Source organism: Odocoileus virginianus, chromosome 10, assembly GCF_023699985.2.
Source record: "Odocoileus virginianus isolate 20LAN1187 ecotype Illinois chromosome 10, Ovbor_1.2, whole genome shotgun sequence".
NCBI lineage: Eukaryota > Metazoa > Chordata > Mammalia > Artiodactyla > Cervidae > Odocoileus > Odocoileus virginianus.
The window spans coordinates 41,328,367-41,341,916 of record NC_069683.1 but is presented as its reverse complement, the minus strand read 5'-3'; the positions used below and the strand labels follow the sequence as shown (position 1 = coordinate 41,341,916).

Sequence of the window (13,550 nt, the reverse complement as noted above, 5' to 3'; positions counted from 1 at the left end):
GTCTTTTCATCTTTTGCCTGTCATATTATAGATGTGATCTTCTTTTGAGCTGGCTCCAGCCTTTCTGGATGTGTTCACATTTACAAATCAAACTACTCTAGGCTGGTCCACCCCACCTACCCCACCAGTGCAAACCTAATGGGGGGTGTAGAGGAACAGCTCTCACATCCATCCTCAGCGAAGGAGAGGAGAGGTCTAAAGGGAAAGACAACCGAAAACTAAGAGAGAAGGACTAATATTTACTGGATGGAAACACGTGATGGGCCTGTGCAAGGCACTTTGTATACATTATCTCATGTCACCTTCAAAACAACACTCAAGGGACTGCCCCCATTTTACAGATGAGTCAAGGAAACAAAGAAACTAAATAGTAAACTAATAATATTTATTTGATGTGTTCATACAAATTATAATAAAGGTAAAATTTTAAATTTGTTAGTAGTTTATAGATTTATTTAGAAAATATTTGTAAACCTATTAATTAATATTCATTAGTGAATGAATGAATAATTGAACCTGGGAAAGCCCAGACCTGGACTCAGGTCTGTGAGCCTTTCTGCCCCTCTAACAAGGGTGAGGGGTGAGAGCAACAGAAGGCAAGGAGGAGACCCCGGGGTGCCCTGCTTTTGCCACCTCTCTCCCCTCTCCCCTCCCCGACAACTCACGGCAGTAGTCGGAGCGCCGCCACTCGATGCACACGTGGAACTTGTGGCACATGGCCACGTACACGGTCAGGGCCACGCAGGGCTGCTGCACATATTTGGTGTCCCGGATCCACAGGTCACAGAACGACTCCGGGGAGACCTGGACCGTGCATCAGATGGTGCTGCCACTCCAAACCCCCACATGCCAGGGCTCAGCCCCTCCCAGCCCGGCCCAGAGGCAGCAAGGAGCTTCTGCAGGCTCCCAACCCATCCCAAGATCACCACCTCTGGGGAGTTCGCCCTCTGCAGACAGGAGCTGCTGTTCTCAGCCCGGGGGTCCCCCCTGCTGGAGCCCGGTGACACCTACAAAGCGGTGGCAGGCGCTGAACGTGCGGTTGGACACCATGCGAAGGCAGGGCGAGCAGTCGGCCGTGGCACAGCTGTCTGGGCGGAAGCGGGTCTGGCCGACTGAGGTCAGGGAGCTGGGCACCTGCCAGCTATCCAGAAAGGGAGCGGGGTCTTCGGCCTCACCCACCACAGAGCCGTCCTTCAGGGTGAGGTCATTGGCCGCATCCCCATCACAGACACCTGAAAGCGGCAGAATTACCCCAGCGGCCACAGTAATCTCTACCACTCCCAGCTCCCCAGTTGTCACACTGAACATTCCTCACAATAACTCTTTGAGGCTGGTATTACTGCTATCCCCATTTTATAGATGAAAGAAATACAACACAGAGAAGCCAAGAAACTCCCTGTGGAAGAAACTGTCTTTGTTTAGGAAATACACATCAAAGTACCTAGGGATAAAGGGACCCATGTCTCAAACATCTTTTCAAATGGTTCAGAAAAAAAAATGCATTTATATAAACTGCATATGCATAGAGAACTGAATATATAAAATGAGTATATACATATATAATGCATATTTACATATACACATGCATATATACACACACACAGACAGGTACAAGGAGAGAGAAAGAAAGAGAAGCAAATGGGCAAAATGTGAACACTCAGTAAATCTGGGTAAAAAGTACATGGGAGTTTCTTATACTAGTTTTGCAACTTCTAAGTTTAACACTATATCAAAATTAAAAATTACCCCAAAAAATCTGCTTTAGTAAAGATTGCTAGCTAATTATAGCACCTGTCTCCTCTTCCTCCTGGATGGTCTGCTAGCCTAGTTCTCCCAGGCTCTCTTGTGGCTAGCGAGACCATGTGATGAGTCCCCCACCAATGGAAAATGAGTGAAGGTGATGGGTGCCACTTCCAGGCTGGATGCATAAAATTTGCCCAATTCTTTGCCCTTTTGTGCAGTTGGAAGCTTGTGTTGAAAATGGTAGGGCCACAGGATGGAAGGAATCTCCATTTAGGAAACTTATGTGTGCAAGAAATAAACCTCTACTGTGTTAAGGCACTGAGATGGGGTTCAAGTTCATCTGTCACAGCTTCTAACATGACCTTAACCTCCAGCTTCATCTCTCACAATCTAGGCTTTGAACACACACTTCCCTGCCCTTGTCTTCTGTCTGAAATATGTTCTCTGAAGTCCTTCCTTCACATGCCCTTCAGATGCATGGTCCCTGACCTTCCCAATTCTGTGTGACAGGTTCAGTTTGCAGGTCTGTCTTGCTCTCTGAGTGCAAAGATTCATTTTCCTTTATAGTCTCACTCTTTCAATATTTCCCCAAGTTGTCTAGCAGATGCCCAAGATACCAAGTGTTAGTTTGGATAAAATGGAGATAAATTAGCTGACTTCTGCTCTGATACCTCTAGCCACTAATTTCATGAATATAAAGCATAATTTAACACAAAATCCTCAGATTTTTATCAACAGTCCCAATGGTCAGATTTTTGGTGTCTTGGCATTGAGTCATGGAAGGGTGTCAAACAGGCATCATAGGGAGAAGCTGGCCCACCAGAGGCTGACCACAGCACCCTTCACTAGTCATAAACAGTGGAAGGAAGAAATGGTGAGAAAGGATGGCAGAGGAGGTGCTGATGGTAGTGGAAGGGTGTGTGCCTGTACGTGTGTGTGTGTGTGTGTGTGTGTGTGTGTGTAAGAAAAGATGGTTATATCAGTAGGAATGGAAGCTTCATAAGACACACTTTGCCTGTTTTGCCTACTCCCTAGTGGCTGATACTCAGAAAATATGTGGTGCACAAATGAGAGAATGAGCAGGGTGCAGGCTGACATGTGTTGGTGCATATGTAGAAGGCATTTTGACAGAGTGTGAATGAATAAAATGGGTGCAGATTTATGGATGGAGGGCATGCAAGTATGTGTGTTTAATTATTCCTGTTTCATCCATCATTATAAATATGGCAGTCTGTCATGGGGTGTCTTATGGGAGTCCTTCTGTATCTGCAAGGAGCAGCAGTTCCCGCTCAGACTCCTGTACCCCTTTTTCTTATCAAAATACATCCAGGCTCTTAGGGAAAGCTCTCTGTAATCACACTATGGTCTGAATAGCACTAGTTCTGTGTTGTGGCAGCTCTGCTGTGTGATCTTAGGCAAGCCACTTAACCTCTCTGAGCCCCCTTTCTTCCTTAGTTCAATGGCTATCCTTCAAGGCTATTGTGTGGATAACCTGGAATAAGTGAGATCAGAGTGTGGAAGTGCTTTGTGAAGTGCCCAGGCGTATGCAGACAGGGGGGATTATCTGGTATTAGGAGGCTATCAGGGAAACCGACAGACCATCTCGGCTGAAATGACAACTGGCTGAGGCCAGAGCCCTGCACCATCTCCCGGCTGGCAATTTCAGCCCCAAGACATAGACATTAGGTCTCTGCTCCCGTGGCTCCGCTGGCCCCACCTCTGGCACGACACTGTCCCAGCTTTCCCTGTTTCAGGGGAACCGGTGTCTGGGGACAGAAGTGGACCAAGGAGTCACCTCCTTCCCCTAGCTGGGCCCCCTCTCACCGCACAGGCCACGGCCCTGGGCCTCACTGGCTCTGCTGGCCTCCAGGATCATGAGTCCTGAGCTGTGGAGCCACTGGATCTGGATGTGTGACGGCGTCCGGATCAGGTACATGTGGCCTGTGTCCTCAATTCTGAACCCGTGCCAGCTCACAGGGGGCCACACAGGCTGTGAGTCCACAGACACCTTGTGAGGAGGGGGGTGTTCAGCGTGAGCACAGCTTGTCTGCCTGTCCATTCATCCCTCCACACACCTACCCAACTAGCAGTTATTAAAAATCTGCTGTGTGACAGGCTCTGTTTCAAGTACATGCAGCCAAGATGCAATCTAAGGAGGCATAGAAAAATTCTGAAATCATTTTTATGAGCACAAAACAATGAAACAAATGCAACAGCCAGAGGCAGGCAATTTCTATATGCCCAAATATGCACAAATCCTGAGCCCTTCTAATCACTCTCTTCTTTGCTGATCCTGCTCAGGTCATTTCTTCTGGGACAAGCTCATATGTTTAGCTTCTCAGTCGCGTCTGACTCTTGGTGATCCCATGGACTGTAACCCACCAGGCTCCTCTGTTCATGGAATTTTTTCCCAGGCAAGAATACTGGAGTGGGTTGCCATTTCCTCCTCCAGGGAATCTTCTTGACCCAGGAATCAAACCCGCATCTCCTATATCTCCTTCATTGCAGGCAGATTCTTTACAAACACTGAGCCATGGGGGAAGTCCTTTTATTCTGGGAGATTTTCCCTAAATCTCCAGCCCTTAGGTTGGGTACTCCTTCTCTGGGGTCTCCCCAGATCTGTGCTGGCCTTTAAGACAGATTTGTTCCTTCATCATGACCCTCAGGGGACTATGAGCTTCTTAAAGGCAGAAATTATGTCTAGTCACTCACCCCTTTGAATCCCCAGCACCTGCCTTGAGGCCTGACATAAACTGGGGGCTCAATGCATGTTTGTTAAATATGCAACATTTTAAACTCAAAGCTACAACTCCTGTTACATACAGACAAGGTTAAATTTGTATGTATTATGGATTCTCAGTTTTACTTTGTAGAAATGGGAGATGAAAAGATTAGGATTTTAAAATATTTATAATGACTTTATACCCTCTCACCCAAGCATCACTGTTTTATTAATCACTTGGCAAATTACCCAGTGCATAAACTACTGTGCTGCATAGAGGGAGTCCCAGCCCAGCAGTCAGAAAACTTTAACCTTGGGCAAGTCCCTAGCTCTCTCTTATCCTGAACCTTCTGAGCTGTACAGACGGTGCCGTGGGCTCCACAATCCTGAAGCATGTGGAACAAAGCCCAGGGGGTATTATGCTGAAGTCTAAGCAGTGGGTTTTTCTGAGAGCCTCACAAGGCGTGGACCTTGTGTTCAATGTTCATGAGCAGATTCTAGTAAGAGGGCTGCAGGTCTTGCTTCAGGAAGAGGTGGGGAGGGCGGGGACTCCGGGACCTGAGGAGCAGTAAGCCCAGCTCACTCTCCCACTGGGAGGAGAAAAGGCAGGGTCCTTGGTGAGGGTACCCCACATGGGGCGGGGGCTGCTGTGGTCAGGCATTGGCCTCTTTGACAGAGTTGGGCTTAATGGGAAGCCAATGCAGCTTAAATTCAGGGCTCCTTGCTTAGACAGCCCTCTTCTTGGAAGAGCCCCTAGTAGTGTGTTCACATGGCCTTCTAGTTTTGTAAAAATTGCAAAAGTGAGATATTGGGTTGGCCAAAAAGTTCGTTTGGGTCTTTCTGTCACATCTTCTTACAGAAAAACCTGAATGAACTTTTTGGCCAATCCAATATTTTAACCACAATCATTTAAGGCTACTGTCTCTTGCCCTTTAGCTTCTTTTCAGTTCCTCCCCTGACATTAGAGTGGTCACAAATATCCTAACGAAAATCACCTCCAAGTATATCTAATTTTGCATTACTTTTTCAGAGGATCCCTCCCCACCTTTATCCCAAGTTATGAATAAGCTTCAAAGCCCCTCCTGCCCCTCACCTGATTGCTGCTTTGACCTGTGGGCCAGCTCCCTGATGTACTCACCTTGCGGTTGAAGCGGTCAATGGTGACCTCGTGGGTCTTGTGAGTCACATTCAGCATTACCAGACAGAACGGGGGCCAGTTCAGGTGCCCCTACAGAGAGAACCCAGCCCTCATCAACCCGGAGGCCAGTGCTGCTGGCTCCTCCTCCTGGGGAGCAGCTCTCCCCATCCCCCCAAGCCAACGCTCCTTCAATATGCTAAGAGCACCCACTGCAGCCGTGCAGATGGTGCACAGAAACGCACAGAACACTGGTTCCACCTGACCTCCTGCAAGCCCCCCAAAAGCTGTCTCCTTCCACCTGGCTCATGGGAGCACCCCAGTAGGTGGTTCAGTGCAGCCAGCACCCTTGACCACAGACCACATCCTAGGGATGGCATCCCAGCTCCTCTGTATGTCAGAGCACTTCAGTACCTTTCACAGGGGCCTAGGCTGCTAGGATGAGCAGTGAAAGGCGCAGGCCCCAGGAAGGGCCAGGAGGTGGCGCTCCACTCACTCTGTCCCCGAGTGCTGGTTCCAGAAGACGCCCACCCCGCCCTTGCCTGAGAGAGGAGCTGTGGGCAGGGCCCTCTGATAACCCTCAACAAAGCCAACTCACTGCTCAATCTCCCCTCCAAACCTAGTCAAGTCCCGAGGTCCCAGCAGGAAGGGAAGCAGGGGACAGTCACCAGGTTGGCACTTTTGCAGTCGAGGACGTGGACGGTGACCATTTCTTCAGGTCTCTGGCTGAGGACGTAGATGGCCTCTTTAAACAGGGCCACATGGCTCCCATCAAAGGTGACAAAGCTCAAGTCAGGGAAGATTGAGCACCGGCCTGGGGAGGGGAGAGATGAGAAGAATAAACAGATGCCCCCAGGGACAAGACCACTCAGAAGCCCCAGGCCTTTTCCGGGGTGATCCAGAGGCCCTGGGGGCTGGCTGGAGGGTCCCACAGAGATCAAAGGTCACAGGGGTAGGAAACTGCCAGGTCAGAGGTCTTACTGAGGATTCATGTCAAGGTTACCCCAGAGCCAAGAGCACGCAAGTGAGGGGCGGCGGTCAGGCTAGGGTAAGGGCACGAGGGAGACACGGGAGGCGCCGGCAGACCCCACGACTCACAGGCACACTCCCAGATGGGGCAGCAGCGGTCTCCACCCACCCTCACTGCAAGGCCCAGGACCCCACAGCGAGGGGGTGCGGTGCCCTGGGGACAGTGCTGGGACTGGTTCACTCGGATCAGCTCGCCCTGCAGGCAAATGTGGCGGACGCAGTCCTGCTCGGCGATCGGCTGGGGCACAGGGTGGAGGAACAGCTTGAGTGACCCCTTGGGGCCTCAGCCACTCACGCCCCCTGCGCTGGCCCACCCCCAGCCATGAGGGCACAGACCCTTACCCTTGTAGGTGCTGGCAGGCAGAAGACGCTGAGGCACAACAACGAGGAAATGGTGCCTTCACCCTCCCTCCACCCACCCAACACAACATTAAGGGCCTGGGGCTGGGCTGAGCGTGAGACTGGAGTCAGGGACTGAGTCCCAGAGAGTCTAAATAACCGCCTGGCCCTGAAGAGAGCTCTAGGTACACAGGCGTGCAGATCACTAGCTCAGACTCAGAGAAACCCAAAACACACATGCATACACACTTTATTTCTTTTCCTACAAACACACAGACATATACCATCTTGCAACAACATACATCACATGCACAAGAGCACACACACAGATAGATGAGTGTTCACATGGAGTCCCATACATGTAAACACAAATGAGTTCACACAGAGTCCCATGTGGGTACACAGACACAAACATGCTATGCATACACCAGCACATCTTGCTGTCACACTGGCTGTCCCACTAAGCCATCCAACAGGCCCCTGGGCCCCAGGTGGGGTACGTGGGATCTGCTAAGGCATCAGGGGCCCGAGGAGCCTGGGGCAGGGGCCAGGATGGTGGCTAAATGGTCATCTGGCAGCCTGGAAGCTGGCTAAGAAGAAGCTGCAGCCAGCCGTGAGGCTGTGAGAGTGTGATCGTGTCCAAACCCCGGGGCACAGGAGGGGGGAGAGCACAGGGGGTCCACAAACGGGGGCAGACCCTGACAAGTCACTCACAACACAGGGGGCGGATGTACTGGCCCCAGCGGTGGTCACCAAGGCCTCGGCTGAGCCCGCCGAGACGCTCTGGACTGCAGGGGCCGAGCGCCCAGACGGCTGGGTGGTGGCCTCTCCCGCCGGCTCCGCTGGGGGCTGAGGTCCTGCCGAGGTGCCGTGGGCCTCAGCCAGCTGGGGAGGCAGAACGAGTGGGCTCTCTTGGGAGGCCGTCCTGGCCGAGACTCGGCTCAGCAGGTAGGATGTGGGTGCTGGAGTCACCGTGCGGGCCCAGGGGCCCTCGGCCCCCGTCACCAAGGCAGCAGCAGAGTGGGCCACCACAGGCACAAGCTCCGTGGGGCCTCTCTGGGCAGAGCCAGATACCCAAGTGGGCAGAGACACCTGCTTGGACAGGATGGCCGTCTTCTCCATGGTGCTCTTCCGTGGGGCAGCAGATTCTGTGGAGGCCGCCCCTTCAACCACAGCCACGACCCCAGGGGTTGGCAGTGTGGCTCCCACAAGCAGGCCTGGAGCAGTGCCTGTTGCCTGAGGGACCGCGTGACTGGGCGGGTGAACCTGGGCCAGGACAGCGGGGGTTAGAGGCGGAGCAGGACCGAGGGTCCCAGCAGGCAGAGTCATGGCCACGGCGAGAGATGTGGCCTGTTGCTGGAGTGGAGGGGTTAGGGTAGAGCCTTTGGGGCCAGGCGTGGCCACTGGGGCAGACGTCCCCACCTTGGCCAGGGGCAGGCTGGTGTCAGGAGGCAGGCCAGAGAGGAGCTGGGCTGGCCGGGTGGACTCCAGAGTGGTGAAGGGTGTGGCCCTCAGCCCGTGAGCAACTGTAGACAGGCTGGCGGCAGCTGCAGTCCCCGAGGGCCAAGCTGGGGGCCTGGCGGCTGTGGTGGCGTGCTGGGCGGGGCGGGCTGGGGCCATGGGGAATGGGCTTGGAAGTGGGGCTGCTGGTAGGCCTGTGGACTGGCTGGGCCTGGGTTGGACCTTCTCTGGGGAAGGCATGGTCTCCACACTCTCAGTCACCAGGGGATGGGCAGGAATCTGTTCTGCAGCTGTTCTGGCCTCAACTGGGGGGCTGCTGGGACTGGAAGGGCTCTGAGCCTGTATGGACTGTGGGACCCCTGTCCCGGTCATGACCTTCGTCATTGCAGATGTCAGCGAAGCCTCACGGGCTCCTGAGGAAGTGGGGGGCCTGGAGGTCACTGCGGGGGAAGCCACAGGCCTGGAGGAGGGGCTTGCAGGCAACTCCAGGCTGGGGAAGGGTTGGAGGGGCGTCGTCTTAACAGGCAAGGAGCCAAGGCCTAGGACCGTCACAGCTTTGGTCACGAGGGGGAAGCGAGGAGCAGGGGGTGACAGAGAGGAGACTGTGATGTTGGGGCTCTCAGCCAGGATCACGGTCACCCTGGTCGTCTCCATGGCACCTGACCCCATGCCAGATATGGGCACGTGCTGTGAAAGGGGGAGGGATGAGGGCTCTGGGGCACCAGGGCTGGCTGGGTGGCCAGCGGTTACTCCCTTGCTGGCCGGGGCCTCTGTGGGGTGCTCGGGGAGGTTAGAGGCTGTGACTCCCAGGAGCTGTTGCTGAGTGGCCTGGGCAGTGCCTGGAGACAGCGCTGGCCCCGCCGAGGCTGCTGTGGGCGGGCTCAGGGCTGTGGTGAGCAGGGCAGTCGGTGTGAGCGCTGGCCTGTGGGATGAGGCCCTGGGAGCTTCCTGTGGAAACTGCGACTCCCTGTCACTGGGAGTGGGCAGCGCTTGACCAGGAGGCAGGGTCTCATTGCCAAGGGCCTCCGTGGGAACCAAAACCACAGGCTCCACACCTGGGGCAGACAAGAGAAGAGGCTCAGCCAATGGGGTGACTCCTGTATCCAGGGGTCATCACTGGGCAGGGCTGTGACGCAAGGCTCCTGGGCTGGCATCCTTGGTGAAGGGGGGAGGCAGCTGCTGACGGCCAGTCAGGCCACCTGACCCATCCAGGGCCTCTGTCATGCGGTATAAGATGACCCAAGAAATCAGTAGGTCCCTGCCCCACACCTCAAACCCTGAGTCCAGAGCCCAGTGACCTCAGGTCTGAAACTGGCCACATTCTCAACACAGGACCCCAAGCCAGTCTCTTCCCCACATGGGCCTCATTTTTCCTCTCTGCGAAAAGCAGGGTAATGGACCGGATGAGTCCCTGCCCGCTCTAGAGGATCGTCACCTTCCAGAGGCCCCTCTGCTGACCCTGCTTCTCCAGGGACCAGGGGGCCCTGGTGAGCATGACTGGTCAGTGAGACTGGGGGATTTACAGGACATAGGAGGAAGGGTGAGAAGTCCAGGTCACTCACAGTCCTCCAAGTGGACGCATCTCTGTGTGACTTCATCCAGCACCTTGGGGGTGGCACACACGGGCACACAGCCCTCCACCCTGAGGACAGAGAAGGGCGCTAGTTAATGGTCTGGAGCACAGGGACGCTCCTTCCACCTGGACGGAGCACAGGCTTCATTCTTTCTCTTGTGTGCATATCACGTACACACCCACACAAACCTCCAAGCAGACACCAGGCACAGGAGCACACACACACTCTAACATGTGTGCTGCACGTTCCGCCCCAGACAGAGAGGGAAACACAAACAAGGGCTGATTATGCACACTTGGTGCCCACACTCACACAGGTGCACACGTGTCTTCACTTAGGCACATTTTTATGTTTCTTCTCCACACCTGTAGGACTCAAAAACATTCACACAGACACTTATATGCCCACAGTCTGACAAAACATCAGTGTACATACTCCTATGCACACACACCCAGCTACACCAACACCCAAATACTTGCAGCTCATATACAAGTACATACACACAGCTGTGTACACCTGTGCACCCATAGCCACCCTTTATGTCCACATGAACACACACAGGGCTCAGCTATATGCACACACGCACAAATCCGTATTCATATATGCCCTTATCAGTCAGGTTCACCCTGGTTCACATGCATCCCTGTATCCAGTAAACAAAACATATATATACAAGTACATGTGAAAACACACACGTCAGTACAAGCTCATGCCTAAACTCACAGATGGCATACAAACCCATTCCGACAGATGAATGCTCAAACACTGATGTACGCACCTTGACTCCCACGACCCCTTACCTGGGCACATCCCGGCAGCCAGTTGCCCGTGGGTCCCGGCAGGTTTGGAAGCAGGGGCTGGCACAGGCATCATAGTGCCACTCACAAGTGGGGTAGGCAGCCCCCGAGGGCTTGACATCTGGAAAGGCACCCCAGCCCAGGGCCCTGAGACTGAGTGACACCAGGCAGCAGCTCCTGACCAGATGCCTGAGCACAGAGGTCATCCCAGCTCAGCCCATGCCCACCCTGCTCCATGGACGAGATGAATGGACTCATGAAAAAAAAGTGAAGACTGAAATGAAATTTAAAAATAAAATGAAAAACCAACCCAAGGAGAAACTGTATTCTTGAGAGTTGTTGTCAAACAACTATTCGTCAGTGTCTGGGGGATCCTTGGGTTGGGACTCTGGGACCTTGGTTTTGTGGGGGCTGAAGTCTCAGCAGGGTGGGTCTATGGAGCAGGCAGTTGGGGCTGGACTTTGAGAGGCGGCCAAAGAGGCTGGGGCCCCTGACCTTTCCATGAAGCTGCCCTGTCACCCTGCCCCTCTGAGACTCTGGTGGCCAGAACTGCCCCCTCTGACCTTGGTGGTTAATGGTAACAACAGCCAACTCTTAACAGCAACACTACACTCAACATTTCACAAGTATTTACTCACTCATCCTCACAAGTAGCACTATTTTAAAGATGAGGAAACTGAGCACAGAAGATGCTGGGAATATTAAACTTTCCTGGAAGTGATTTCCTCCAAAAAGGCCTTGTAGCCAGTGCCTTGACAAATGAAGGATCTTCAGGGGAAAGTCTGGAGACCACGGGGGCTTTCCAGGTAGTGTGTTAGTCACTCAGTCGTGTCCAACTCTTTGAAACTCCATGGACTGTAGCCCCACAGACGCCTCTGTCCATGGGATTCTTCAGGCAAGAATACTGGAGTGGGTTGCCATTCCCTTCTCCAGGGGATCTTCCTGACCCAGGGATGGAACCCAGGTCTCTTGCACTGCAGGCAGATTCTTCACCGTCTGAGCCACCAAGACCCCAGACCACAATGGCACAAGTGACCAGTCTGTGAAACCATGGCCTGAACTGGGAGGTGTGGGCAAGCTCCCCAGCAGGCTGGAGGGAGCAGCCCCATCCTGACTCCCCAGTCCCCAACACTGCTGCTGACTGTAATGAAGCCTGCTTTTCTAAGATCCTTGAGACCAGAACTAGGAATTTACATCGGAGGAGCACCTACTGTGAGCCAGGCCCAGAGCAAAGCCCAGCAGACAGTCAATCCTCAACAACAACCTTCTGAGGCAAATGTCCCCATTGTACAGGTGACGAAACAGGGAGAGGGGTTCTGGGGCTCTTCCAAGTGCCAAGGACCAGGGCCAGGGGGTCAGGATTCGAACCCAAAGCTGTCTGGTTTCATAGCCTGGGCTTTTTTTCACTCTGCCCTGGTGACTTCCAGCAAGGGACACAGCCCTGGCATCATAGCTGGTGATGAATCCATGCTGGTTGGGGTCCCTGGTGGATTTGACAGGTGACCACTGCATGTAAGAATGAGCTGGCCCAGCCCTGGGCTGTGAGGGGCAGAGGATGGTGAAGGAAAGGCTGACTGGGGACACTTACACACATGTGCATGTAAATGGATCCATTCATACAGCACAGGTGCCCACACAAGGGCAAACATACATGTCCACATACAGGACAGACAGGCCAGCCTGGAGCAGTAAGGACAATATAATCACTATCTCCAGGGTGTAGGCAGAGAACAACTACTTTTGGGGCAGACCCACCTGGCAGCGGTATGGCAAAGCCTTGGAAGCCATTGGTCTCGGCTAGAAAAGGGCACGAAGCTGCCCCATCGCCACCCAGGGTCTGGGGCCTCTTGGGGGGACAGGGGGTCTGCGGGCTCCTCGGCCTGTGCCCTAGTGGGCAGTCTTTGAGCTCACAGGGCAGGCATGTGCCCCCATCAGCAGGAAACCTGAGCCAGCAGGCTACGCAAACTGTGGCCAGGATGATCACTTTCCTCCTCGCTTCTACAAAGGCCACCCTATTTTTAGACCATGTAAATGGCCTGCAGGAGTAGGCAGGACCCAGGAGGCTGGCTGGGGGCCAAGCCGCACTGCCCAAGGCTCCCTGGGCCACCAATACGGAGGCCAGGCCCCCTCCCATCTCAGGGGTGGCACCGTGTGGCCTCCCTGCGGCAGGAGAGTGAGGGTCTCGTCTCTCAGGGGCGATGGGAAGGGTGAGGTGGGGACAGGGCAGGGAGGGTGAGGCAGGGCAGACACCCACCCAGAAGGCGGAACAGCGTGCCCCGGCGGAAGGCCTCCGTGTGCTGGTACAGCCGCAGGGCAGGCACTGGGCCTGACACGTAGAGGAAGGCCCCGGGCTCCGCCAGCGACTCCAGGGCCACCAGGCCCGCCCGCCACGTCCCCCGGTGCAGCGAGAAGGAGGCGCGGTGGCGGAAGGCGTCCCCGGCCTGCCACTTGGCCAATTCCAGAGACCCGTTGGCTGTGATGTGGAGGAAGAAGTTGGGTCTGTCCGCTGCCTCCAGGGACACCACATCCGGGTCTGCAAAGAGCCAGAGGGGTAAAGTCGGCAGAGAGGGATCCAGGTGGGCGGGGGCGGGGCTGACACCCGGGCACCATCTGCAGTCTCAGCGACCCAGGCCTGGGCCCTGCTCCTCCAAGCTGGAGCCACCTCCCCTTGGCCCACCCATCTTGGCCTGCTGGCCACCCCTCTGCACACACCACCTCTGCCTGAGGGGGTGGTGATGGGGGGAGTTACA

The 13,550-nt window shown here is 54.4% G+C and overlaps 1 protein-coding gene across 1 annotated transcript in view; it reads right to left on the bottom strand.

Annotated features, from left to right (window-relative positions):
* OTOG (otogelin) overlaps positions 1 to 13,550 on the bottom strand; it is an 84,465-nt gene that overhangs the window by 20,562 nt on the left and 50,353 nt on the right. Inside the window, exons 33-42 of the mRNA XM_020904767.2 lie at positions 13,055 to 13,333; positions 10,804 to 10,921; positions 9,992 to 10,071; positions 7,683 to 9,484; positions 6,699 to 6,867; positions 6,269 to 6,414; positions 5,604 to 5,693; positions 3,568 to 3,751; positions 1,012 to 1,232; positions 666 to 804 (exon numbers count right to left, since the gene is read on the bottom strand). Of these exons, the coding sequence (XP_020760426.2) occupies positions 666 to 804; positions 1,012 to 1,232; positions 3,568 to 3,751; positions 5,604 to 5,693; positions 6,269 to 6,414; positions 6,699 to 6,867; positions 7,683 to 9,484; positions 9,992 to 10,071; positions 10,804 to 10,921; positions 13,055 to 13,333 (3,228 nt within the window). The remainder of the gene's footprint in view (positions 1 to 665; positions 805 to 1,011; positions 1,233 to 3,567; positions 3,752 to 5,603; positions 5,694 to 6,268; positions 6,415 to 6,698; positions 6,868 to 7,682; positions 9,485 to 9,991; positions 10,072 to 10,803; positions 10,922 to 13,054; positions 13,334 to 13,550) is intronic.